The sequence below is a fragment of the Anser cygnoides genome, chromosome 6, assembly GCF_040182565.1.
Source record: "Anser cygnoides isolate HZ-2024a breed goose chromosome 6, Taihu_goose_T2T_genome, whole genome shotgun sequence".
Lineage (NCBI taxonomy): Eukaryota > Metazoa > Chordata > Aves > Anseriformes > Anatidae > Anser > Anser cygnoides.
The window spans coordinates 13,113,702-13,137,937 of NC_089878.1; the positions used below are offsets into that span (position 1 = coordinate 13,113,702).

Consider the following 24,236-nt stretch of genomic DNA (forward strand, 5'->3'; position numbering starts at 1 on the left):
CCACCATGCACACACAGCCCTGTGCTACGGCATGCACGCGCGGTCACACGGGTGGTCCCTCACCCCGACCGGCCAACCTGACGGTGCTGGCACAAGTGCTAGTACATGCAGTGGTGGGAGGGCTCCCTGCCCCGTTTCCCCCCTTTAGGCACCGCATCCCCTTCTTTAATAAAGGGTCCCTCCCCAGCTCTCCTGTATCCCCTTTAAGCACTGAAAGGCTGCTACAAGGCGTTCCCGGAGCCTTCTCCTCCCCATGCTGACCCCCCCAGCTCCCTCAGCCTGGCTCTGTAGGAGAGGTGCTCCAGCCTCTGGCCCCGCGCCCACAGCCCCGCGTCCTGCTGGTGCTGGGGCCCCGGGGGGGTCTCACAGAGCAGAAGGGGAGAATCCCCTCCCTCGCCCTGCTGCCTGCGCTCTGTGGGTGCAGCCAGGACACGGGCACTCACGTTTGGGACTGCCCGGACCCCGAGCGCCCCATTACCCCACCCCTCGCCCCCTCCCCACCCCCAGACCCCCCTTTTCCCTTCCCCTCCCCTCCCCGGGCAGAGGCGGGGCCGCTCCCGCCGGGGTCGCTCCGGGTCCCGCTGCGCTCCGGGGCCGGCAGAGCCGGGCAGAGCCGGGCCGGGCCGGGCCGGGCCGGGCCATGTACGCGGGGCGCAAGCGGCGGAAGCCGGCCCCCCGAGCGTGAGTGCGGGCGGGGAGCGGGGCCTGGGGTCGGGGCCGGGAACGGGATCGGGGCCGGGAGCGGTGCCGGTGCCCGCGGTGACACGGGCGGGTGGCTGTGCCGGCAGGGCGCGGGCTGCGGCGGCCGACGGCGGCAGGTCCAACCCGTCCAAGCGGCACCGGGAGCGGCTGAACCGGGAGCTGGAGCGGCTGGCGGCGCTGCTGCCCTTCCCCGCCGAGGTGGTGGCCGGCCTGGACAAGCTGTCGGTCCTGCGCCTCAGCGCCGGCTTCCTCCGAGCCAGGAGCTTCTTCAGCGGTGAGTGCCCGGCCGGAGCATCCCCGGGGCCCGTGGGCTGTCTGTCCGTCCGTGGGCTGTCTGTCCGTCCGTGGGCTGTCTGTCCGTCCGTGGGCTGTCTGTCCCTGGACGTCTGTGCCGGTTCTTGTCACTTCACCCCGGCCGCAGCCACCCCGGGGCAGGTGAGCGACCCTACAGGTAGCCCCAAGCGGCAGCGCTGCACAACGCCCGCCGTTCTCCCCGTTTTTATTTATTTTTTTTTTTTATTTATTTTCCCCTATCACTGGATTTTCTTGCTCCGACATTGCAAGAGTGTCAGCTGCAAGGCTCCGGGAGATGTGCGCACGCCTCGCGCTTCGACAAAAGCGGAGCCGGTGCGCGTTTGGAATTAGAGGGATCTCTAAAGATTACGTTGATTTTGTTTGTGGGTTCCACTGAAGTAGAAAATTGAAGTCCAGGCTGGAGGGTTTCTGCAAGATCCCGGGCTCAGGCTCTGGCAGGCACAGCCGCGAGGGTAGCGGCACGTTAGGCAGCACAGTTGGGAAGTTTCTCAGCGCAAGTGACAATTTTTCCCCCGTTGCAACAGACTGGAGAAATGCTCACTGTGCTGACAACGAATAATTACCTGTGATGTGGTTAGAGTTTATTTGGGAACCTTTTAAAATACGCCGTCTTAAAGACATTTTCTGTGTTCCACTGGGCTGTTATTGTTGTAATTTGTAGGAGCCCACAGGAGGGGTATTTGGGCAGCACTGGATTTTCCTGTTGAAATACAAGTGGCTTAAAACACCACATGTGACCTCAGAAACATTTTTTTTTTAACTCCAAATCACTGAATATATTGAATGTTCTTTTTTTTTTTTTAACTCCAAATCACTGAATATATTGAATGTTCTTTTTTTTTTTTTTTTTTTTTCCCCTTTTCCATTCTCTTTTAAACATTGCTTGTAGGATTGGCAGGCGGGCAAAATGAAAAATTAATGGCCTGGGAGAGCAGTTGTTTGCCTTGCAGCACCGGGTCGATTTGTTTGCTTGACCGTATCGCCTGCATTCTGCGCGCTGGTTGTGCCCTGGCAGGGAGCTGTGCTGCGAGGCTGAAGGCACTGCCCGGACCCCTCTGCACGGTGCCCGCTGGGGCACCTCGGACCCCCGGGAGCTTGTCCTGCCTGCGAGGGTGCCTCCGAAGGGGCCGAGACAGCAGGGCAGTGCTGGCGATCCCAGGGGCTGCAGAAGCACGCTTGTTCCCTCAGGCTGCTGTGGGGTGGAGGTTCGTGGCGCAGTGCGGGCCTTGCCGGTCTCCTGAAACATGAATGATTTAAAAGCCTGAAGAATTTATAAAATGGAGGGGTGGCAGAGCATTTCCTTAAAACAGCAGTTTTGAAATGGACGGTCTCGTTGCAAAGCATCATGTCAGAAGTTGTGGGGTGCTTTGGAGTTGTCCTCCTTCCTAGGGACGCTGTGCTGGGACGGGGAAAGCACAGGGTGACCCTGGGGGAGGATGGTCCTCCTGCCCCGTGAGGGGCCACCCCTGGCCAGGGCTACGCACCCTGGGGTCTGACAACCCTGTGTCCCCAGCTCAGTGGGTCTGACATCATGTTTTCCCAGCAGCTGAGCTGTGAGTGTGTCTGGAGCTATGGGACGGGCTTCTCTGGTTTAAGTCAGGTCACAGTGATTCAGGTGTGAGAGGGAGGGGGTAACGCCCCATCCTTTTTGATGCAAATGGTGATTGGGCATCGAGGTAAGTCTCTTCTGCTTCTTAAAAAAAGTCGTCTTTTTTTTTTTAAAAAAAAAAAAAGACTTTTGAATTAAGTAGTTTATCTTTAAAAACAGCTCTGGGCAAGCCCATCTACAATAGCAAGTGATTTTAAATGAGTTTAGTCCACTTTGGTGTGAACGCTAGAGTGATGCTACTCTCAGAGGTGCTGTGCTGGAGCTGAAATAAAACCTTAGGAAGGCTTCTGCAGCATTCAAAATACATTGCTTTTTCTTTCCTTGACTTTTTTTTTCTTTTTTTTTCTTTTTGGTCTCCCTTATGTTTCATTTTTTTTCCCTCGGTCTGGCAGGGAAAAGAGTTAGAGGGGGCTGGCACAGCCGGGGTCTGTCTGTCTGACTGCTCGGTGCTGAGCCGTGCAAGCTCACGTGCTCCGACTGCCGTGCAGCATCCTTGGGAATGCAAAGCGGGATCCCGAGGAAACGGCTTTAGCTGCTGAGTGCTGACAAGTCCGGTGTGAGATCAGATGAGGAAACACAAGTGTTTTGGGGTCTCTTCTGGTTTATGGAGAGCCACCAGGCTGTCCCACAGGTGAATCAATCAATTCACCAGGCAGGTTTATGCCAGCTGCCATTTCTCCAGCCCCCTTCTTAAATAATTCATTGCAAGCCAGAAATGCTCTCGCCTCCAGGCTGTTGTTTCTCCCAACCTATTTGAAAATCAGTGACTTTTTAATTTTATTTGAATATACTGATCCGTGTGTAGATGGTGTATGGGGAAGCTTATATGGGCTGAAGGGATTAGAAAACAGATGATGGATTCTGGATCACGGTCACCGGTAAAATTTTGGGAATTTCTCTCATTTTGTTTCTGGTTCCCAATCATCTTCTGGACATGTCACAAATTGTTCAAAATGCAGAGCAGGTTTCATAGGCTCTTATGAAGTACATACCTGCGTTTGCATTGCACCGGTCGGGATGCATTGTGTGATTTTGCTGTGGAAGCGACCTGTCGTTCAGCTGTCAGACACACCGTGTGCAAGAAGCATCTGTGCTTTTACCTGAACGGTGGAGTTCTCAGCATGGGTTTGGGGAGATATTGCTAAAAGGAGCCCCAGTCGGCTGCTGGCACCACGTGTGGCTGTGCAGCCCTGGCTTGGCTGCACCGCTCCGGGACGGCCTCGGCCCGCACGCGATGCCGGCAGCTCGGCCTGGCGGTGCCTGCCTCCCCCTAATCCCTCCCCGCGGGCCCAGCACGTGCCGCCGGCCTGAGGGGAGCTGGCAGCACTTCTTCCTCCCTGGCCCCAGGAGGATCGGCCATGGGGGTCTCGTGTGTTGCTTGGCCCGCTTGAAAGCCTGGTGGGTAGACCCCAAAATATGCCGGGGCCTGGTTTGGAGGAGGGTCTCTTGCAGCATGCTTCTGCTGTGTGCTGGGAGGCTTGTCCACACTGTGCTTCTTGCAGTGCCTCGTCCTGCGGCGAGCCCGGCCGGCCAGGGGTGCAAGAGCTGACACCCCCCATACCCCAAGCACTCGTTTGCCCTCTGGGGGTAATTAGCTGTGCCCCTGAAACCTCTGTTGTCAACAGTGTGCTCTTCAAAGAAGAGCAGCCCACATGTGCTTGTTCGTTCACTTCATCGGCTCTCCACCATCTGTGCGGTTCAGTCACCTACTGTGGGCAGCCAAAGCCCGAAAACCTAGGAGGCAGTGTAAGAAAAATAAAGCCTAGTCCTGTGATCACCCGGCTCCCTTGACTGCTAGGTAACGAGCTGGCTTCCAGGGGCGCTTTGAGCTGGGAGAGTCTTGTGACTTTCCGTAGGTAGGCCGTTTCCCCGCTGCGTGCCTTCCTTGCCAAATCCTTTTCCCTGGGCCCCGTGAGAATGTCTCGCAGGAGGCTGTGGTGCGGCAGGAGCAGCGGGTGTCGCAGGCAGGACCTGGAGGATGTGGTGCTCCCCCTGAGAGCTGGGGGGGAATGCCAGGCCCTGGGGTGCAGGCCCATGGTGGTCCCTGGGACAGGACACGTGTGGTGGAGGGCCTACAGGGGGTGCAGAGAGGTTCTGCAGAGCCATCAGCACTCCTGGAAACAGCTGGAAGCTCAGCTTCAAATCCAGCTCCTGAACTTGCTGGAGTTCAGGGAATCAGCATGGTTTGGGCTCAAAGGGACCTGTAAGATCACCTCACCCAATGTCCTGCCATGGGCAGGGACATCTTTCACCAGGCCAGGTTGCCCAAAGCCCCGTCCAGACTGGTTTTGAACACTCTAGTGGTGGGGCACCCACAGCTTCTCTGGGCAGCCTGTTCCAGGGCCTCACCACCCTCATTGTGAAAAATTTCTTCCTCGCATCTTATTTGAACCTGCCCTTGTTTAGTTTAAAACCATTTCCCCTTCTCTTGTCACAGTTTGTGGATTATCATCAAGGATTGTCATCACTTGAAGGACTGTGGCTTGCCAGCGTTAGGAGGTTTCAAACCCTCCTAAGTGCTGGAAAAAGAAGGAAAAGCCTGGCACATCTTTGTCTTCTTTGTCCTTGTTTAAACCTCCGCTTGTGCTTCTCCCTTTGAGACCCATGTGTCTTCAGTGATGCAACAGGGACGTGTAGTTGAGGCCTCCTTGCTTTTAAAAGTGCAATTAGATCTTTTAACAGGATATTCATTATTCACCGTGCGCTGTCACAGAACTGGCTGTGTCTGTACCGTTCAGACAAGGGATAAATAATTAATCCATTTAATGAAATTTGTGCCAGTGGGGAGCTGTGGCAGGTATTATGAAACAGTAAGTAAAACTGTAGTATACATTAAGCATAAGCAAGGGGAAGTTTGGGAAGTATTTGCCAGTTGCTAGAAAATGGGCTCCACGCAGCACAATGGTGAGAAATGAAGTGATGTGTCAGCAAGCCAGGGAGGAGATGGCTCTGCTGCCCAGGGTCAGCAAATCGCTGCCTGCTTCTCTTGCCATTTCCTTGATGCTCTTTCCTTCTAGCGCGTTTCAAACACTCCACATCGGGGGACCTGCTCACTACTGCCGCTAAGTCACTTGGCATCCTTGCCTGAGGAATTTGCGTCGGCTAGGGAGAGCTCAGTTCATGACAAATCATAAAAAAATAAATAATAATAATCCAGAGCAGGATACACTTTACTGAGTGCATGTTCCTGTTCTTTGCTTCTCAAAGTAGCTGGAGACATGTCAGCTTGTTGTAAAACGTGTGCATTAAATCAGAGAGCACTGATCAGACTTGGCGTGCTGACAGTGTAGCAATGAGAGAAGCTGGAGAGGCAGGTAGCGGTGCTCCGCCTGGCGCTACAGCTGCGCTTCAGCTTTTCACCACTTAGTAATAATAACTCCCATCTCTGCTGCAAAATCACAGAACCTCAAGAGCTTTTGTTTCTTTGTTGTTGTTGTGTGTTTGTTTGTTGTTGTTTTTTTTTAACTTACAATATTCTGTTTCTTCTTCGCAAGCCAGTGCAGGAAAACAATTTTGAGGTGTTATTTAATGCATGGGTGTGTGAGCAGAGCTGTGGGTCGTGCTGCCCGTGAGCTTCTCAAGGGGTGGGTATAAAAGGAAGATCGGGAAATTTGTCCTGATGAGGTTTTACTCCTATGTGAGTAAAAATCCTGCATTTGGGGAATTGGCAAAAGGAAGAAGGAAAGAGGCAGCTAGAAGGCAATTTTATTTAAAAGAACATCTCTCCTTCTCCCAAAATCTGCTGAAACTAATAATTGGCATGCAGGTGTCCCTACCATCGCTTGCAGATGGCTTCGGTGTTTTCTTGCCTTGTTTGAATGATGCCAGCAGCAGTGGGAAGACACAATCTGTCACTGCCCTTGAAGAGCTGTGAAGTGGTTGAGTTCTCTTCTGCCTCTCCTGCACCAACCCCTGGGTTACATTTCGGAGACTTCTTGCTTTCCTCCTCAGGCCATGGCTGATGCAAAATCCTGTTCCCACTTGGAGGTTTTGCCTGTGTGGAGGGAAGGGAAGGGGGCTGGGAGATATCCTCTCAAAAATGTTAATACCAGCTTGTTGGTGCAGAGATTCCTCAGGTCCGCAAAGCCCTTGCAGGTTCAGGAGTTCACCGGCAAACCTGTTAGGTGGCGAGGTGTGCCTTCAGCCTCACGTGAAGCAGCTTCCCAAGGCTGGGACCCCCGGCTCCCAATCTACTGCTCCTGGGGGTGACAGCACGAGACCTGGTGAGCCGGGTGGCAGCTCTGCATGAGGACCGCCGTGCCAGGTGCCTCGTCCTTCCTGGCAGGGCCATCATGGGATGCTCCCGGAGCCCCGGGGGCTGTGGGGTGACCAAAGCACCCTTGGGGATGGCAGTAGCCTGCCAGGTCGTGTGCGGCGCGGTGGGGCCCTGCTTGCTGTGAGCAGAAGTGGTTGAAATGCAATGCCCAGCCTGCCTGGGGAAGGGAGATTTTTTCTTCCTCTACAATAAAAGGCTTTTTGTGGCAAAACAGCCTGCAGGTCCTGGCAGAAGCTATTTGTTCTTTGGAGAAATAGCAGGAAAAATGTGCAAGCCTTTCCTCGCCTTCCTCCTCCTTCAGCTGCCAGCAGCAAAGGTGATGCCAGTGGCCGGAGTGGCACCATGCCAGCCGATGTCCTCAGAAAAAGCCGCTTCTCTCCCTTTTTTCTTTCCTGCAAAGGCCTTTCTGGGGTCATGCAGCAAGGGCGAAGCTCGCGTCCTGTCTCCGCGCCGGACGCAGCTGGCGTGAGGGCAGGCGCTCCCCTGGGAATGAGCTTTCCCCGCTCCTGCCCTGCTCGCCCGGGGTAGCGGGGAGGGAGCCGGGGCAGGATGCGGCGGTGGCTCTCCGCTCGTCAGCCTGATGTGCCACGACAGCCCTGCTGAATTGCTGACCCACAGGGCTATTTATGGGGAGACAAAGCCTGGGGGCACCGAGCGGGAGGCCTGCCCACGATGTCCACAGCCAAGAGCAGGTCTATGTGGGGTTCCGTGGGTGGCTTGATGGAAAACGTGCTGTTTGGTGAAGGTCGGGGAAACCCTCGTGGGGAATGTGGTTTGGTGGCTGGGTTCGGTGGCAGATGTTGGCACAGAGATGTTGTGTCGTCCTCTGATTTTAACTGGTGTCTCCTCTGGCCCCGTAGCTCAGGGGCAGCCCAGATGCTGATAGTGAAGTCTATTTTTAGTCAGTGCTTGTGATCCAAGTCCATTACTCGCAAGTTTTCCTTTTGAAGGCAAACATCAAACCATTAAACCAGACCTCTTCAACCCTTTAGTCACTCTTTTATCAACCAGGTTTATTTTTGTCATGCAACTCCAGCGCAGCTGTCTGGGAGCTGGCAGGGGAGGAGGAAGACCTTTAATAATTCATAATCCCTGCGTCTTACTCACAGGGATCAGGAGGGCGAGTGGCTCTGCTTCCTGGGGCTGCTGGAAGGTGCTGCCGAGCCCCGCTTTGCCCGTGGTGCCCGGGATGCTGGCACAGCCTTGCAGGGAGAGGCGGCTCTTGGTGCCCGGCACCAACCTGCTGCAAACCTAATCCTGGGCTGCTGGCCCCTCGGTGTTCAGACAGCTCCTGGAATAAGTGGTGTGTGCTGTGCCCGAGGGGAGTGTCCTGGACCTCCCAGTGCTAGCAGCCAGTTTATTTGCCAGCCAAATGCCTTCCCCTGTCCTGATGGTGCTCACAAGAAGCTTTCCAGCTTTGCTGCTTTCTCCATCTTTTAGTGAAAGGAGAGCTGGATTTCCTCATCTGTATTTATGGCACATCGGACGCTATTAGGTTGCCTGCAATTTCAGGTGTCTCTGTTCTTGTATGTGTGTGCGTGTTGTTTCTCTCCTGCTGTGAGCTACGGCTTGTCTTAATTTGATTGCATAAACCCTCTTTAACAAGACAAATGATGAGAGATTTTTTTTCCCAGCCCATGAGCTCACTAAACATGTCCTTTTGCAGTACGGGGGTGCAGGCAGTTGCTGGCAGACACAGCACCTCGTAGTTATTCTGCTGGTGCACGTCTGTTTTAGTGATCTCTGGCTTTAACTGCTCTTTACTTGGGGGTTGTTAAAGGTCTGGGAATAAGGTAAAAAAAAAAAAAAAAAAAAAGGATAAAAGAGGAATTTTGAGGTTATGGAGGGGTGGGGGAAAATGTCCTGTTAAAGTCAGCTCTGGAGGGGCGAAGCAAAGGGCTGGCAGAACTTCGCAGCTTCCCCGGGCAGCAGTGCCCAGCTTTGTGGCCAGGTCTGCATTTCGGGCTCTCATGGCAGTGACTTGGGAGCGTTACTGCAGCACTGACATCCCTTCCCTCTGCTTTGCTGCAGTTGCTCTGAAGAACCACGGTGCCAATGAAGCAGAGAGAGATGGAGACCATGACGGCAGCCCCGCTCCTGGTGCAGCAGTGGCAGCAGTACCGGAGGGCGAGCTGCTCCTGCAGGTTAGTGGTCCTTTCCAGCCACCTCTCCCTGGCAGATGCCTTCAAGGCATTTTCCTCTTGTCCCCTTTCCAGCTCCTTCGAGCTTTCCCAAAAAGCAGGTTGCTCTGTCATTTATTCCAGGACATTTTGGTGAAGCTTGTGGTGAGGTGGGAGGGAGGGAGCTGTCAGGTTCTTGATCTCCGTTCATGTATTTGTTCATCAGGACAACCTTTTGCCATGGTTGCAAAACTCTTTTTCTACCTGCTGTAATTTCACCTGTAGCGGTTGTGATTGAGCTTCTGCTCAAAAGCATTTAAGAACTCTTCAGATCCCTGGGGCAGAAGCTGTGTGTCGTTTCCCCTTTCCTTTTCCATCCTCCTGGGAGAAAACTGCCACCTGTAAATCAAAGGTGCCAGAGCCCCTTCACCTCAGTGGAAGTAGCACTGAATGTCTGGGCGAGGACAGTCAGCTCTTCTCCTTCTCTGCTTTGGTGCGCGAAGGGGCCGTATGTGTAACGCAGGAGCCAAGCACAGCAAGGTGTCTTGAGAACGGTTTTCAAAACGGGGGTGTTCTCCGAACTCTGGTGAAAACAGGGAAGGAAATGCTGTGGAAGCTTTCTCAGGCAGTGAGGCATAACACAGAACACATCAATAGGTGCAGGTGACCGCTGTGCTCAGGGTATTCTCACACACGTGCCCCTATATACACAGGGTGCATCGTAGCATCCCGGGAGCTCTGCGAGAAGCACGTGGCTGGCTCCTTTGGAGATGCTGGAGGCACCCCACGTCCGTGCTTCTCTGTTTGCAAGCCGGGTCGGGGGGATGAGTGGGTTTGTCCCCCCGTGGAGCTCCTCCGCTCCCTCTGAGCCCGAAGGCCTCTCTCTGTGAGCTGGGCAGCCCCAGCGCCTGTCCAGAAGCTCACTCAGCAGTAATTATAATTACTGTCTTGCCTGGTTGCTGGGGAGCCAGGATCTCAGTGCCTAGTGAGAGAAACGCTGGTTAATAACCAAAACCCCGAGGGGTTTCTGCTGTCAAAGCACAGAGCTGTGGACATAGCTAAACCGCGCTCAGCGGGGCTGGCCAGGGATTGATGCCCTGCTCATCACACTCCTCCCAGAGCTTGGTGCCGCCCTTGCAGAGGCACCAAGCGAGGGGCTAAAAGCTCTGGCTTTAGGTTTGGCTCTTGCAGGGGCTCTCCTGTGGGATGCTGGATGTGGCACGTGGTCAGGACTTGCCTCCATGCCATGGGGAAAAGCTCCTCCAGTTTAAAAACCTACATCTGCTCTGTCTGCCACCTTAGATGCCTGATATTCCTTTCTCTCATCTCCTGGTCCACCCCGTTCCTCCCCTTCTGCTCCTGAGGTTTTCCAGCCTTATGTTTTTGGTCTGTTCTTGTCAGCAAGGCTGCCTTCAGCAGGCTCAGTCTGCCTGTTGGTTGGTGTGACAAGGAAGGATGGGGCGCTGCAAGACCTTGCTCGCTGCCACCGCGGCGGGACAGTGCCTCCAGAGCTGCTCAAAGGGTTAAAGTGCATTTGGCAGCACTAATTAACCTCTGCAGCAGATTCCCACACACTGAGATCAACCCCGTAAATAGAGAGAGCGTTTGTGCCTGGGATAAAGGGAAGGAGAGGGGGGAGAAACGCGGACCTGGACAATGAAGCAGGAATTGGCAGCAACAATAGCCGGACTTGGCTGAGACGACACGCTAGACCCTAATTAATCCTGATGTCTGTACATGACGAAGCGAGGGAAGCAGGACGGGGCTGGCTGCCCCGGCTGCAGCCAGGTTAGTGGTATGGGATGGGTTTTGGCTGTGCACTGCCACCGGTTTGGGGGAACAGGAGGGCCCTGCCTTCTGGTGGGTTCCTGCTTGGGGCTGGCAGCAGTGTCCCTGGAGGGACCTCTTGTCCTTAGGAGGGGTGGCAGGGCGGCGGTGCCAGCCCTGTGAAAGCTCTGTGGCTTCTGGAGGCTACAACCAACTGGGACAACTGGGACAGCTCCCAGACTGGTGGGGCAGCTCCTCTGCACCTCGTAGTCCTCACGGATCTCCCGGGGCCAAGGACACTGTCCCTGGTCCCTTTTACCATGTCCCTTCCTGCCGGGGCAACACCCAAATTACCACCCAGGTTTGTGAGGCTGGTAGGAATGAGCCTTTCTGGGGGAGGACAGGAGCTCTGACCGGCTCAGCCCCTTCCTGCCAGGGAATGCAGTGCTCCCTTGGATGTTGGCTTTGCGGTCCCGGAGCTCGAGGAGAGGACAGAAGAGCCACTGAACTGTAAAATGTGTTACAAAACAAAACAAAAACAAAACCACACAAAGTTGTGTAGCATTAAAAATGCATCAGAAACTTAGGGTTGGTGGCTGCGTTTGCTGTTTTCTGTGGGGAGGGCGTAGTTCTTCAGGCCTGCAGGGGCAGAGGAGCCTGAGCATTTATTTTAATACGAGCAGACCACAGCATTCAGCGAGCGCCTCCAGCCTCCTTGGGCGGAGGATATGCACACACTCTTTCGGCACCGGGGGAGGACAGCAGGGATGCAAATGCAGCTGGAGCTGGGTGGCTGTCCCCAAAGTGCACTCCTCTCTGCTGCCAGCACTGCAGGAGCAACTCCACCCGCAAGGGCCAAGTGTCAGCAAGAGATACGCAGCCAACGGTGGCACAGTGGCTATGGAGTGGGCTTGCTCCCACTGAACATCCCCCGGCTTTTCCAGCCTCACGCCGTCCTTGGCCACACGTGGCTGCCAGGAGCCTCCCCGGGCCGCAGGGAGGACAGGAACTACGCAGGAGGAGCCACCGAGGCAGACACAGGTTAACCTTAAGTGCAGCCCATGTGAAGTGCTGCTTTGATTCCCGATTGTCAAAGAGGCTTCTTTCCGCCAGAGTACCAGAACGGACCAGTTCCCGATGGTGTCTGGTTTCATTCTGCAAGTGGTTCTCAGATTTGTGCTCACTCTTCGCTTAGGATGAGGATAAATGTCCAAATCTGAATCCGAGTGAGGATGGAAGCAAAGTTTTCCATCAGTTCCAATTAGGGTACGCTCGGGCAGCTGTATGGAAGAGAGCTACGTGACCTCAGAGAAACCCAGCAGAAGGTACTGTCTGCTTTCTCAGTGAGCGCAGCTCCGCTGGCGTTGATCCCACTTCTCTCCAGTCAGCCTTCAGTTGGCAGGATTTAACCAAGCAAGGCAGAACAGAGGAAATCTAAGAATAAGCTCTGGGCTTGACCTCTGCTAGGTAAGGCAGGATCTCACCAGGTGGGCCAGAGTAGCAGAGATCGGGAGTCTCCTGCGTCCTTATTGCCCTCACTGTGTGTTTCTGCAAGGGGGAAAAATAAATGCAGAGGATCAGCTGGCACTGCCCAGGGCTGCTGTGCTACCGAGCAGGACCTTGAGATGTTTCTTTGCTCACAGCTGCTGGTGGGCCCAGCAGTGAGATGCGGTTGGAAGGGCTTCCTCTTCTTCCAGGGCTTCTGTGCTTTGTCTTGCGCTTTGTCTTCTGGCACGCACCTCTCCCTTCGTGGGGCAGTGGACCAGCCAGGACTGGGGCGAGCAGTGTCCGAGCAGAATGAAACGTGCGGTCCTGCTACAAAAGGGTGACGTGAGCGTGGCACATGCCTGCGGACCTCCTCTCTCTCCTAGGCACTCAACGGCTTCGTGCTGGTGGTAACGTCAGAAGGGCTGATATTTTACTCCTCGCACACGATCCAGGACTATCTGGGATTTCATCAGGTTGGTGGAACACCTCTGGCTGGCAGCGATGGGTTTGCAGGCTGGATTTTTCCTTGGCAGTGGAGAATTAGCCTCAAGTTTCCTGCAGGGAGGCAGCCCTGTGGGGATTGCAGGGTCTTTGGAGGGTTGCATGTACAGGGAAGAAGGCAAGACATTGATTGTGGCTGCTGGGTAGCCTGAACCATTACTGTGACCCCAGGCTATCCCTTCTTTCTAGGGGCTCAAAAATCATCACAGAGGGGAGCAGGGACTGAGACCTGCAATATACGAAGCCCTTTACCCTCCCTTTGAGTTCAGTGGCTTGGGAATTGGAGATGTGAAGTGCCCTTGCTTCACTGAGCTTGAGAGATGAGAGTTAAGTGTCTGAAGAGGGTCTTCGCTGTGTTTTTTTGCCCCAACCCAGCCCTGGGGACAGAGCAGGCACACTAGCAAAGCCTCATCTGGAAGAAAAACCTCATCTCAGTGGAATGGGGAGTTTCTTATCTTCTAAAAATGTGAAGTTTCCCGGTGCCCAAGAGACTGCAGGCTCCTGGGAGCATGCACAGAGGCTAGGCTACAGACAGGGCTGTAATTCCTCCAGGGCAGAAAGGCTGGGAACTGACTTGTTTGCTTGTTGAGCATTCGCACAGGGTTGTGTGAGTAGGCTGCAGAAAGCCAGCAGCCTGAGAGTTACACATCCAGATGGCTGGGAAGGGAAAATTCCCCTTTCTCACCATCCCAGCGCTGCAGGGTCAGGGAAGACGAGAAGCATCACAATATCCTTTGGAAGGACAGCTCCCTAGGGCCACTGCTCACCCCTGCTTCCTCTCCACACTTCTGCAGCAGGCAGAATTTGCCACGTAAGGCACCAAACACTGTGTTGGCTCAGCGTAGCATCCCCTCTGCATTCGTGTCCCTACACGAGCGACAGCGGGGATTTTCGCAGTGGTCTTGCGAATTTGGACCCCGTGTTGTCAGACGTGGTCGTGGGGAGGTGTCAAAGCAACTTTGTTAGCCCAGAGATGCTTTCCAACAGCCACGCTGACAGGCTGACATTCATCGCTCTGCTGTGTAATGCTGTGGGGGATGCCTGGGGCTCCCTGCCCAGTTTGCCTTTGGGCACCCGCTCACCTGGGTGACCCGCAGTAAATCCTGTAAGGCTCCAGTGCTTTGTGGTTATCTGAGCACCCAAATAATCTGGAAGCAACCGGGTCAAATTTACTAGGAAATTGGGCTTCCCATCAAGCTTTTAGTTACCGTAGGCGTGGTGTTGCTCGCACGCAGCTGGCTTTCCCCAGCCCATGCTGGGTAGATGAGAGCCCTCCACCCAGGCAGAGGGAGCAAGTCCTGGAGCTCTTGGGAACAGTGTAGAGATGTGGCAGCTTTGCTTTCATAACTCAGCACCAGGATTTTGAAGGAAACCATGTGAAGGGGATGCACTGGGGAAACTGGATGGGATATGGCCAACAGAGCAGGATTTGGGACTGACAGGCTCTTTCAAGGTGAAAATCGGCAGCCGGGGGCAGGCCACGTCGCTCACGCGTTGCTTTTTCCTCTAGACAGATGTCATGCACCAGAGCGTCTTCGAGCTGATCCACACTGAGGACCAGCAGGAGTTCAGGCGCAACCTCCACTGGGCTCTCAACCCGCCCCACGCTCCCGACGGGGAGCCCTCTCCTGAAGGTAGGCGCAGCCTGGGAAGCAGGCATGGCCAGCACGAGCTGCTCTGTTCCCCCTCTACGCTGTGGAACCAGCTACCAGCCGCATGGGGTTTGTGTCCTTGTGGCTCATCCAACACGCCGTGGCTCTGCCGAGACTTCTGTTGCCATGCTCTGCAGATGCTTCAGTCCCCGGTGCTGCTGGGGACTGGGACCACCAGCCTATGGCTCCTCTCTCAGCTCCTATCTCCTGCAGGGAGGAAGAGTCTTGGCTCTTCTGCTGCTGCCTACAAGCCCGATCAGCTGCCCCCAGAAAACTCTTCCTTTCTGGAAAGGAGCTTCGTGTGCCGGTTTCGCTGCCTCCTGGATAATTCCTCTGGCTTCCTGGTGAGTACAGGGCTGCACTGAAAGCTCTGCAGCAGGCTCCCCCTAAGGGCTTCATGCTGCTGTTGGAGCTTAAAAGTTGGCCTTGAAAGACCTGGTACTCTTTTCTGTCATGTGTAGTATCTGCCTACCTCAAGAAAGAGATTTTTTCTGTCTTTTCTTATGTTTAGTCTCTATGTACAACCTCTTCCTGAGGGACATGTTCCTCTCCTCTCAGAGGTACTGAATCTTAAACAAAATTGCTTTTTCTCCACAGGGATTGCCAGGGTTTTGTGTTAAATGCATGTCTTAAGACCAAATAGATGCTGTTCATCTCTCCTCTCTGCTGCAAGTTAATGGGGTTCTTAGCTTCATAATCACGGGTATAACGAGCCTCTTTCTCTCTTCCTCTCTCATCCCAATTCAGTTTGGAAACTGAACATGAAGAAAGAGTCCTGGTTGTCCATCACTTAGAAGCAGTGGTGCTCAGTGGGGTTGTGACATGGCTCGCTTAAAATGAAGAGCAGCTTATGCATGACATGATGCACTGATGCAACTATAGGTGTTTTCGTCTATCCCTACGGGGGAAGGGAGAGGCACGGAGAGGACGCGGAAAGCTCATGTGGTTAATAGGTGGCTCAGAGGCTGGTGCCAGCATAGAAATTTTGGGTTTTTTCACCATGGGGAGCTTTACTCGGCACCCGGCCTGATGGCCCCAGACGGGTCTCTATCTCCAAGGGGAAAACGGATCCTAGGCCAGGAGCTGGCGGGGCTCATAGAGAGAGCTTTAAACTAGGTAAGAAGGGGGACGGGGCTCAAACAAGGCCTGTTGGAGCTGTGCCGGGGGAAACAATGGCTAGGCCGGGGAAGAAGGCGATGGCCCAGCTGAAGTGCATCTACACTAATGCACGCAGCATGGGTAACAAACAGGAGGAGCTGGAAGCCATTGTGCAGCAGGCAGGCTACGACTTGGTTGCCATCACGGAGACGTGGTGGGACCGCTCCCACGACTGGAGTGCTGCAATGCCTGGCTATCGGCTCTTCAGGAGGGACAGGCAGCACAAAAGGGGTGGTGGCGTGGCTCTCTACATTAGAGAATCTTTTGATGTTGTGGAACTCCAGGCTGGGAATGATAAGGTTGAATCCCTGTGGGTTAGGATCCGTGGGAAGGCCGGCAAGGCTAGCATCCTGGTGGGGGTCTGCTATAGACCGCCGAACCAGGATGCGGAGACGGATGAGGAGTTTTATAGGCAACTGACAGAAGTTGCAAAATCGTCGGCGCTTGTCCTCGTGGGGGACTTCAACTTCCCGGACATATCCTGGAAACACAACACGGCACAGAGAAAGCAGTCTAGGAGGTTTCTGGAGAGCGTGGGAGATAGCTTCCTGACGCAGCTGGTCAGTGAACCTACCAGGGGTGGTGCCCCGCTAGACCTTCTCTTCACAAACAGAGAAGGACTGGTGGGAGATGTGGTGGTCGGAAGCTGTCTGGGGCAGAGTGACCACGAAATGGTAGAGTTCTCTATTCTTGGCGAGGCCAGGAAGGGGACCAGTAAAACTGCTGTCTTGGACTTCCGGAGGGCTGACTTTGAGCTGCTCAGGACGCTGGTTGGCCGAGTCCCTTGGGAGGCGGTTCTGAAGGGCAGAGGAGTCCAGGAAGGCTGGGCGCTCCTCAAGAAGGAAATCGTGATGGCACAGGAGCGGTCCGTCCCCACGTGCCCAAAGATGAGCCGGCGTGGAAGAAGACCGGCCTGGCTCAACAGAGAGTTGCGGCTGGAGCTTAGCAGAAAAAAGAGGGTTTATAATCTTTGGAAAAAAGGGCGGGCCACTGAGGAGGACTACAAGGATGTAGCGAGGCTGTGCAGGGAGAAAATTAGAAAGGCCAAAGCTCATCTGGAGCTCAATCTGGCTACTGCCGTTAAAGACAACAAAAAATCCTTTTACAAATACATCAACGCGAAACGGAGGGCTAGGGAGAATCTCCATCCTTTACTGGATGCGAGGGGAAACCTAGTTACTAAGGATGAGGAAAAGGCTGAGGTGCTTAATGCCGCCTTTGCCTCAGTCTTTAGCGGCAATACCGGTTGTTGTCCGGACACCCAGTGCCCTGAGCTGGTGGAAGGGGATGGGGAGCAGGATGTGGCCTTCGCTATCCATGAGGAAATGGTTGGCGACCTGCTACGGAGCTTGGATGTGCACAAGTCGATGGGGCCTGATGGGATCCACCCGAGGGTACTGCGAGAACTGGCGGAGGAGCTGGCCGAGCCGCTTTCCATCATTTATCGGCAGTCCTGGCTATCGGGGGAGGTCCCGGTTGACTGGCGGCTAGCCAATGTGACGCCCATCTATAAGAAGGGCCGGAGGGCAGACCCGGGGAACTATAGGCCTGTCAGTTTGACCTCAGTGCCGGGGAAGCTCATGGAGCAGATTATCTTGAGGGTCATCACGCGGCACTTGCAGGGCAAGCAGGCGATCAGGCCCAGTCAGCATGGGTTTATGAAAGGCAGGTCCTGCTTGACGAACCTGATCTCCTTCTATGACCAAGTGACGCGCTTGGTGGATGAGGGAAAGGCTGTGGACGTGGTCTACCTTGACCTAAGTAAGGCTTTTGACACCGTTCCCCACAACATTCTCCTCAAGAAACTGGCTGCTCGTGGCTTGGACTGGCGTACGCTTCACTGGGTTAGAAACTGGCTGGATGGCCGGGCCCAGAGAGTTGTGGTGAATGGAGTCAAATCTGGTTGGAGGCCGGTCACTAGTGGAGTCCCCCAGGGCTCGGTACTGGGGCCGGTCCTCTTTAATATCTTTATCGATGATCTGGATGAGGGCATCCAGTGCACCCTCAGTAAGTTTGCAGATGACACCAAGCTAAGTACGTGTGTCGATCTGCTCGAGGGCAGGAAGGCTCTGCAGGAGGATCTGGATAGGCTGGAGCGATGGGCTGAGGTCAACTGCATGAAGTTCAACAAGGCCAAGTGCCGGGTCCTGCACCTGGGCTGCAACAACCCCAAGCAGAGCTACAGGCTGGGAGATGAGTGGCTGGAAAGCTGCCTGGCCGAGAAGGACCTGGGAGTATTGGTGGATAGTCGGCTGAATATGAGCCAGCAGTGTGCTCAGGTGGCCAAGAAGGCCAACGGCATCCTGGCCTGTATAAGAAGCAGTGTGGCCAGCAGGTCGAGGGAAGTGATTGTGCCCCTGTACTCGGCTCTGGTGAGGCCGCACCTCGAGTACTGTGTTCAGTTTTGGGCCCCTCGCTACAGGAAGGACATGGACGTGCTTGAGCGAGTCCAGAGAAGGGCGACCAAGCTGGTGAGGGGTCTGGAGAACAAGTCTTACGAGGAGCGGCTGAGGGAGCTGGGCTTGTTCAGCCTGGAGAAGAGGAGGCTCAGGGGCGACCTCATCGCTCTCTACAGTTACCTGAAAGGAGGCTGTAGAGAGGTGGGGGTTGGTCTATTCTCCCACGTGCCTAGTGACAGGACGAGGGGGAATGGGCTAAAGTTGCGACAGGGGAGTTTTAGGTTGGATGTTAGGAAGTACTTCTTTACCGAAAGGGTTATTAAGCATTGGAACAGGCTGCCCAGGGAGGTGGTGGAGTCACCATCCCTGGAGGTCTTTAAAAGACGTTTAGATGTAGAGCTTAGGGATATGGTTTAGTGGAGTACTTAGTGTTAGGTCGGAGGTTGGACTCGATGATCTTGAGGTCTCTTCCAACCTAGAGAAATCTGTGAATCTGTGTGAATCTGTGAAACTGCAGGCTGCTGTGCAGCTGAGCCCTGGGCCAGCAGTGGGGAGCTGCTGGGGGAGAAAGCAATGGGGAGCTGCTGCCCTGGGGAGCTGAGTGTAGCATCCCTTTTAAACCTCGTCTTATTTTAGAGGGGAGTACTGTCTGTGCTCACCTGGGAGTGGGCAAGTTGCGAGGGACAACGCTCCAGGAGCACCAGTTGGTGGGACCTGTGGCATTGCCCTGGCTGGGGCTGTGGGATGTTCCCATGCAGAACACGTGAACCTCCTCAGTTTGGAGGTTCACCCAAACTGAGTTCACCCAGCTCTTCGTGGTACTGACCTTTTCTTCTCTTTCTAGGCTTTAAACCTTCAAGGCAGGCTGAAATTCCTTCATGGGCAGAACAAAAGGTCTGAAGATGGGTCTGCACTCCCCCCCCAGCTTGCTCTTTTTGCCATCTCCACCCCCTTGCAGCCCCCATCCATCCTGGAGATCAGAACCAAGAACATGATCTTCAGGACAAAGCACAAGCTGGACTTCACCCCCTTGGCGTGTGATGCCAAGTAAGTGTCAGAGCTAAGCCGAGGGGTGATGCTGCGTGCTTACTGCACGTTAGTTCGTGTTGTGCCTGGTGATTTCTGCCTCTCAGCCGGGTGCATTCTTCCTCTTCGGCAGGGGGAAGATCGTTTTGGGCTACACCGAGGCAGAGCTGCGGATGTGTGGCACAGGCTACCAGTTCGTCCATGCTGCCGACATGCTGTACTGTGCCGAGAACCACGTCAGAAGTAAGAGTCCTTTTCCCTGGTCCCTTGGTGCCCACCTCTGAGGCTGGGACTATGGGCAGCTCCTTTAGCACTGTGCCAAGCCAGGCAGCTCTTTGCCCGTAGGACGCTTTGCCTTATGCCTTGCTGTGATGCTCTTGTCACTGTAGGGAGCTCGGGGTGGTGAGCAGTGAGGTGTATCTAGCCAGGGTGGTGTCCCCTGCATGTGCCAGCCAGGACATCCTTCAGCTGTGACCCTCCCGCTTATCCCTGCGGGAAATGGCAGCGTTGCTGGAGGCAGCCCTGCCTCGGGTGACGTGCTGACGGGCCCCTGCACACGTGCTTCCTCCCGGCAGTGATGAGAACGGGGGAGAGCGGCCTGACGGTCTTCCGCCTGCTGACCAAGGACAAGCGCTGGAAGTGGGTGCAGGCCAACGCGCGGCTCGTCTACAAGCACGGCAAGCCCGAGTACATCATTGTCACACAGAGACCCCTCGTGTGAGTGCCTCGTGTGATGCTCATATCCCTGCTCTGGTGTCCTGAGCACCAGCCTGAGCTTACCCTGGCGGCTGCTCTCCAGCTGCTGTGGGGACACGTGGGTGCGGGAGCAGCAGGGACCTCCAATGTGCCTGCAGGAGGGCAGCAGCCTAACACCCCTGTCCTAGGGGTCCACAGCACAGAGGAGCAATGCAAAGGCCTGGCTTCTGTCTGGCTCCACTACCCTCTGCATTTTAAGTATCTGTTGTTTTTGCTACAGATGTGTTTTTTTTTATGCACATATATATTTAAATATATATATATGCGTGCATTCATTTGCACATAAATGCATGTGTGTGAGTGTGTACACATGGAACCATATGTCCCATCAGTGCACATGGGCCGGTTGTAGTAAAGGGGCCTTGGGTTTCAGGATTCACAGTTCTGCACTGTAGAGAGTTTACAGAGTGTGTACACATACAGACCGCACTCTCCTCTTCCTGCTCTGCAGAGATGAAGAAGGAGGAGAGCACCTTCGAAAACGGTCCGTGCATCTTCCCTTTACCTTTGCTACCGGAGAAGCACTCTTATACCAAAGCGCTTACCCTCTCCCAGGCTTCTCTGATGCTTTCCAGAGCAAAGGGAGGAGCAGCAAGTCCAAGAAGACCTCCCACGGCAATGGAGGGCACTCCCAGAAGGACAGCATTGCCCCCAGTTCTTTGCTGGGTGCCGTGCTGCAGCAGGACAAGGCAGTGTACATCTCTCACCCATCTCCTGCGCCTAGCCACTCGTTCAGCAGCAGTTTCTTGGACGACCTTGAGGACATGTCCTCGCTGGGTGCAGAAGAAGAGGCCTGGAGCATGGACACTGCTCCAGTTTCCTCAAGGGAAGACAGCTTCAAAAAGGAGCTGGTGGATTTGCAGCAGGAGGACCCTCTCTTGGCCACCCTGGACTCTCTGTCAATTAACAGCAATGAGAGCTGCTCCAACAACGAGTTTTTCAGTGCGCTGGAGAGTCTGGGGCTGAACACTGAAGACCTGGAGCTCCTGCTGCTGGATGAGAAAATGGTGATGGTCAATATGGACCCTGATCACACCCCGTCCCTGAGCGACCTCCTCACCAACAACGAGACCCTCTCCCACATCCATGCCATGCTGGTGAACAAGTCCGAGGGAGACCACCAGGCCTGCCCCCTGCCAGGTGCTACCTCGAGCCCACCTGGAGGCTCAGCTGCATACCCGGCCCAGCAAACACAGCAGCCTGGTATTGTCCCAGGCCAGGTCGCTGCTCTGCTGTGGGAACAGTCCCTCCATGAGGCACCAGGGCAGCCATCCCCGCTGCCCCTGAGGCCGGCGGAGGCAGGGAAGGAACCGTCTGGAGGCTTGCAGTGGAGGCCCGGTGGGGAGGAGGGCCTGTTCCGCTTCTTCCACCTGACGCAGGGCACCCCGTGGGCCAAAGCTGCTGGCTCGCCCCTGGGAGCCCCATACCCACAGGAGGTTCAGCAGCCGGAGAGTGACTTCCCGGCCGTGCATCCCACCCAAGGGGACATTCTCCAGACCTTCTCCTTGCCCAGCCAGTGCCAGGGGCATGGGGCACCGCCAAGTCAGCCAAAATGCAAGGCTGGCCGGCGCCTGCTGATGAACAGGTTGTGTGACCACCATTCCCCCTCTTCTCCACACTTCCTTCCCACTAGCAGCAATAGCCCGTGGCAGGACTATGTCTCCCCGCTCCTGACAGCCCCAGCTCAGTCTGGTTTTTATGGCATCAGCCAAGACTTGATCTCCCAGCACCAGGGCTGCTTGGGTCCAGCACCTGGGCCTGGCGCGCCAGCAGTGGACTTTAACCTAAACGGATTGTGCAGCATGGAAACCCTGGGCAGTGGAGGGTCCCAGGAGGAGATGGTTCCATACCCTGGGTTTTTCCCCCCTTCCTCATACCAACTTATTCCCGAGAAGCAGCCGAGCCCCGTCCCCTCCATGTCCCAGTACCCTTTCCTGAGCTCACCTGCAGAGTGCTTTGGCAGCATCAGCAGCACGCTGGAGGCGCCCGTGAATTCCTGCGGGGTGTACACCTCCATGCTGAGCCAGGACGCCAGACGTGAGGTAAGGGCCTCTCTGCTCTTGAGCTCAGTGTTTTCTGTGCTGGGATTTCCTGGGGGTCTTAGCACAGAAAAGGGACATGCTGCCTGTTGGGTAGACAGGAATCACCTTGTTCTGCCGGTGCGTGGCCAGAAAGACTTCAGAGGCTTTTCTTTGCACCAGGAGTTGCAGAGCAAGAGATCAGAACATGGGTTCTTCCCTTTAGAAGGTGTCTGGCTGTGGGTCTGGTTTCCACATGGTTTGGTTTTTTTTGCCCTTTTTGTGTAGGGAATAATTCCAGCCATGCACTGGTAAGCTTTGGTGGGTGGTGCGTGTCAGATGATGATCTGCTGTCCTGTTTTACAGGCACAGAGATGAGATCTGTCAGGGGATTTCAGGTGCCTTATATGTCCCCAGACAAGATCCACCAAGACTCTGCTAAATTCTTTAGGTAGCTTCTTTACAGCTCTGCCAGTAAAACCCTGCCAAGTGCCTCAGCACTCTTTCCTCTCTCTTCTCGTAGCCTGACAGCAGCTGCGTTTTGCCTGGTGCTCGGATGGGGCTCCCCGGAGACGTGCCAAAGGGCAGCCCCGCTCCCTCCTGCAAGCTGCGCCCTCGTGCAGAAGTGCTGCCGGATCATCCCCACACCTCCAGCAGTGACTTCTGTCTCTAGGAGAGCAAGACCAGACCCAGCAAAGCGGGGTTATTCACTGGGGATGGAGCTGCCTTCCAGCTGTGGACAGCAAACCTTCCCCCTACCACGTGTGTCCTGTCCTGGCTCTTGATGCTTTGGCTTGGCTGTTTCCTGTGTTTTATCAGCTTCCCCCCATCCTGCCCCTGCAGAGGCTCCACGTGCCGGTGCTGGTCCCCTGGGGGCACCCAGGGCTTTGGGAAGGGAGGTGGCTGCTGTGGCAGGAGGGCAGTTATCTCCAGGGCACGGTGAGGCGGGTCAGCTGGCGTGCATAGCATCGTCTTTATCTTGCATCATCTGAGAGTAGTGTCAGTCTTGGTCAGCTGGAGGATCTCAAATTTTGAGGCACGTTGGTTGTTTGCTTGTGCCCCACCCCCTGACCTTCTTGCTCCTGTTTCCCCTTCAGGGTGAGCGTCTGCCCATGTTGTCCACACACCTTACTGAGAGTCACATTTAAAATGTTTTAGCCTTCTACGGTTGCTGTTGTTTTTAAATGGCATTCAGACTAGCTGTTGCTCTAGAAAGAGAAAGGATTGCTCTCAAACGGCAGCCAGGTTGGTGCATTGGAGGATGCATTTCTGGTGTAAATAAGTGTAATGATGCTTAATTTTAAGTACTGATCTAGTGATATTTTCCCACAGAAAAGAAATGCAGCCCACATGTATGTATATAGCATGAGTTGACAGATATATTTTTATGTCATTCCAGTGGAGAAAAAAAAAGTCTCTTAGCTTCCAGCTTCCCAAAGCATTGAAGTAGCATCTTGTGGGATGGGACAAACAGACTGTTCAAAAGATCAGAAACACTGCGACTCTTTAAGAAATCTGACAAAGCATCATCCCTCCCCTCCTCCTGTGTGTCCAGCTTTGGTTTTGTGTTAACTTCCAATCCCTTTTCTTTCAATAAATGGTTTTGGACCTCAGCCTTTGGCATCTCCCTTGCTGGTTGCATGTCTGTCTCCATTTTGAGCGTGTCAGGGTCCTGCAGCAGACAACGCAGAGCTGGGGCTACATGTGAGGGAAGAAGACAGAGCTCACCATGGTGCGAATGATGAGGTTGCAGCCTGTGCAGCTGAGGTGGTTAAAAAGCCCTGTCTCTTCTATATTTTCCCCCACAAGAAGAAGATAGAGGTTCTCAAAGGCTCCTACAAAGGAGCTTTCCCAGCTTGCACTTGCTTTTCGTAGTTCCTGGATCCCTCACATACTCTTAACAGCTGCTGTCCAGAGATGGATTTTCTGCATGGAAGCATGCCCAGGTTGTGCAGTGGATAGATCCCAGCCCGTGGCACCGGCTGGGACCTTGGCCCACTGCCTTTGGTGAAGAACTGAGGTTTACAGGGCCAGAGAAGGGTTGCTGAGCTTCCATGAGTGTGCCCGAGGAGGAGTCTTGAACTGAAGTGCTGTTAGGCAATGATGAAGAGAAACCACTAATGCTGCTGCAAGCAGACCTCATGGACCCCTTCTGTCCTTTGGGAATCTGCAGGCACATGGAGGGGGCAAAGGGGTGGGATGATGAGCCTTGCCAGGGAGCGGGGCTCTCTAGGAAACAAGGCAGGAGGCCAAAAGCAGCTGGCGACCTGAATATTCAAATCTCAGCAGGTTTGGAGAGATGGTACCCAGTAGTCGAAAAATAATCACCTGAGCCTCTGAGCTGATGATCTGAGTGTCTGATGATTTAAAGGATTGGGGAAAAAGCAAATATTCTGCCCATATTCAGAAGAACTAGGTGGGATAACTGGAGGCAGGTGGGTTAGGCGGA

General features: G+C 54.7%; 1 protein-coding gene across 2 annotated transcripts; it reads left to right on the plus strand.

The window, feature by feature from the left end:
- Positions 1–544: 544 nt before the first annotated feature.
- On the plus strand, positions 545–23,400 carry LOC106034443 (aryl hydrocarbon receptor-like). Of its 2 annotated transcripts, XM_048050942.2 has the most exons (11): positions 545–681; positions 789–976; positions 8,934–9,046; positions 12,661–12,750; positions 14,289–14,412; positions 14,644–14,774; positions 18,832–19,034; positions 19,147–19,256; positions 19,589–19,730; positions 20,221–21,811; positions 22,311–23,400. In XM_048050942.2, the coding sequence occupies exons 1-11, from the start codon at positions 641–643 to the stop codon at positions 22,458–22,460; spliced, it is 2,883 nt and encodes a 960-aa protein (XP_047906899.2). In that variant the 5' UTR covers positions 545–640; the 3' UTR covers positions 22,461–23,400. The 2 variants fall into 2 exon arrangements, with proteins under 2 accessions (XP_047906899.2, XP_066855457.1); XM_066999356.1 differs by lacking the exons at positions 545–681; positions 789–976 and adding an exon at positions 6,318–7,594.
- Positions 23,401–24,236: the final 836 nt, after the last annotated feature.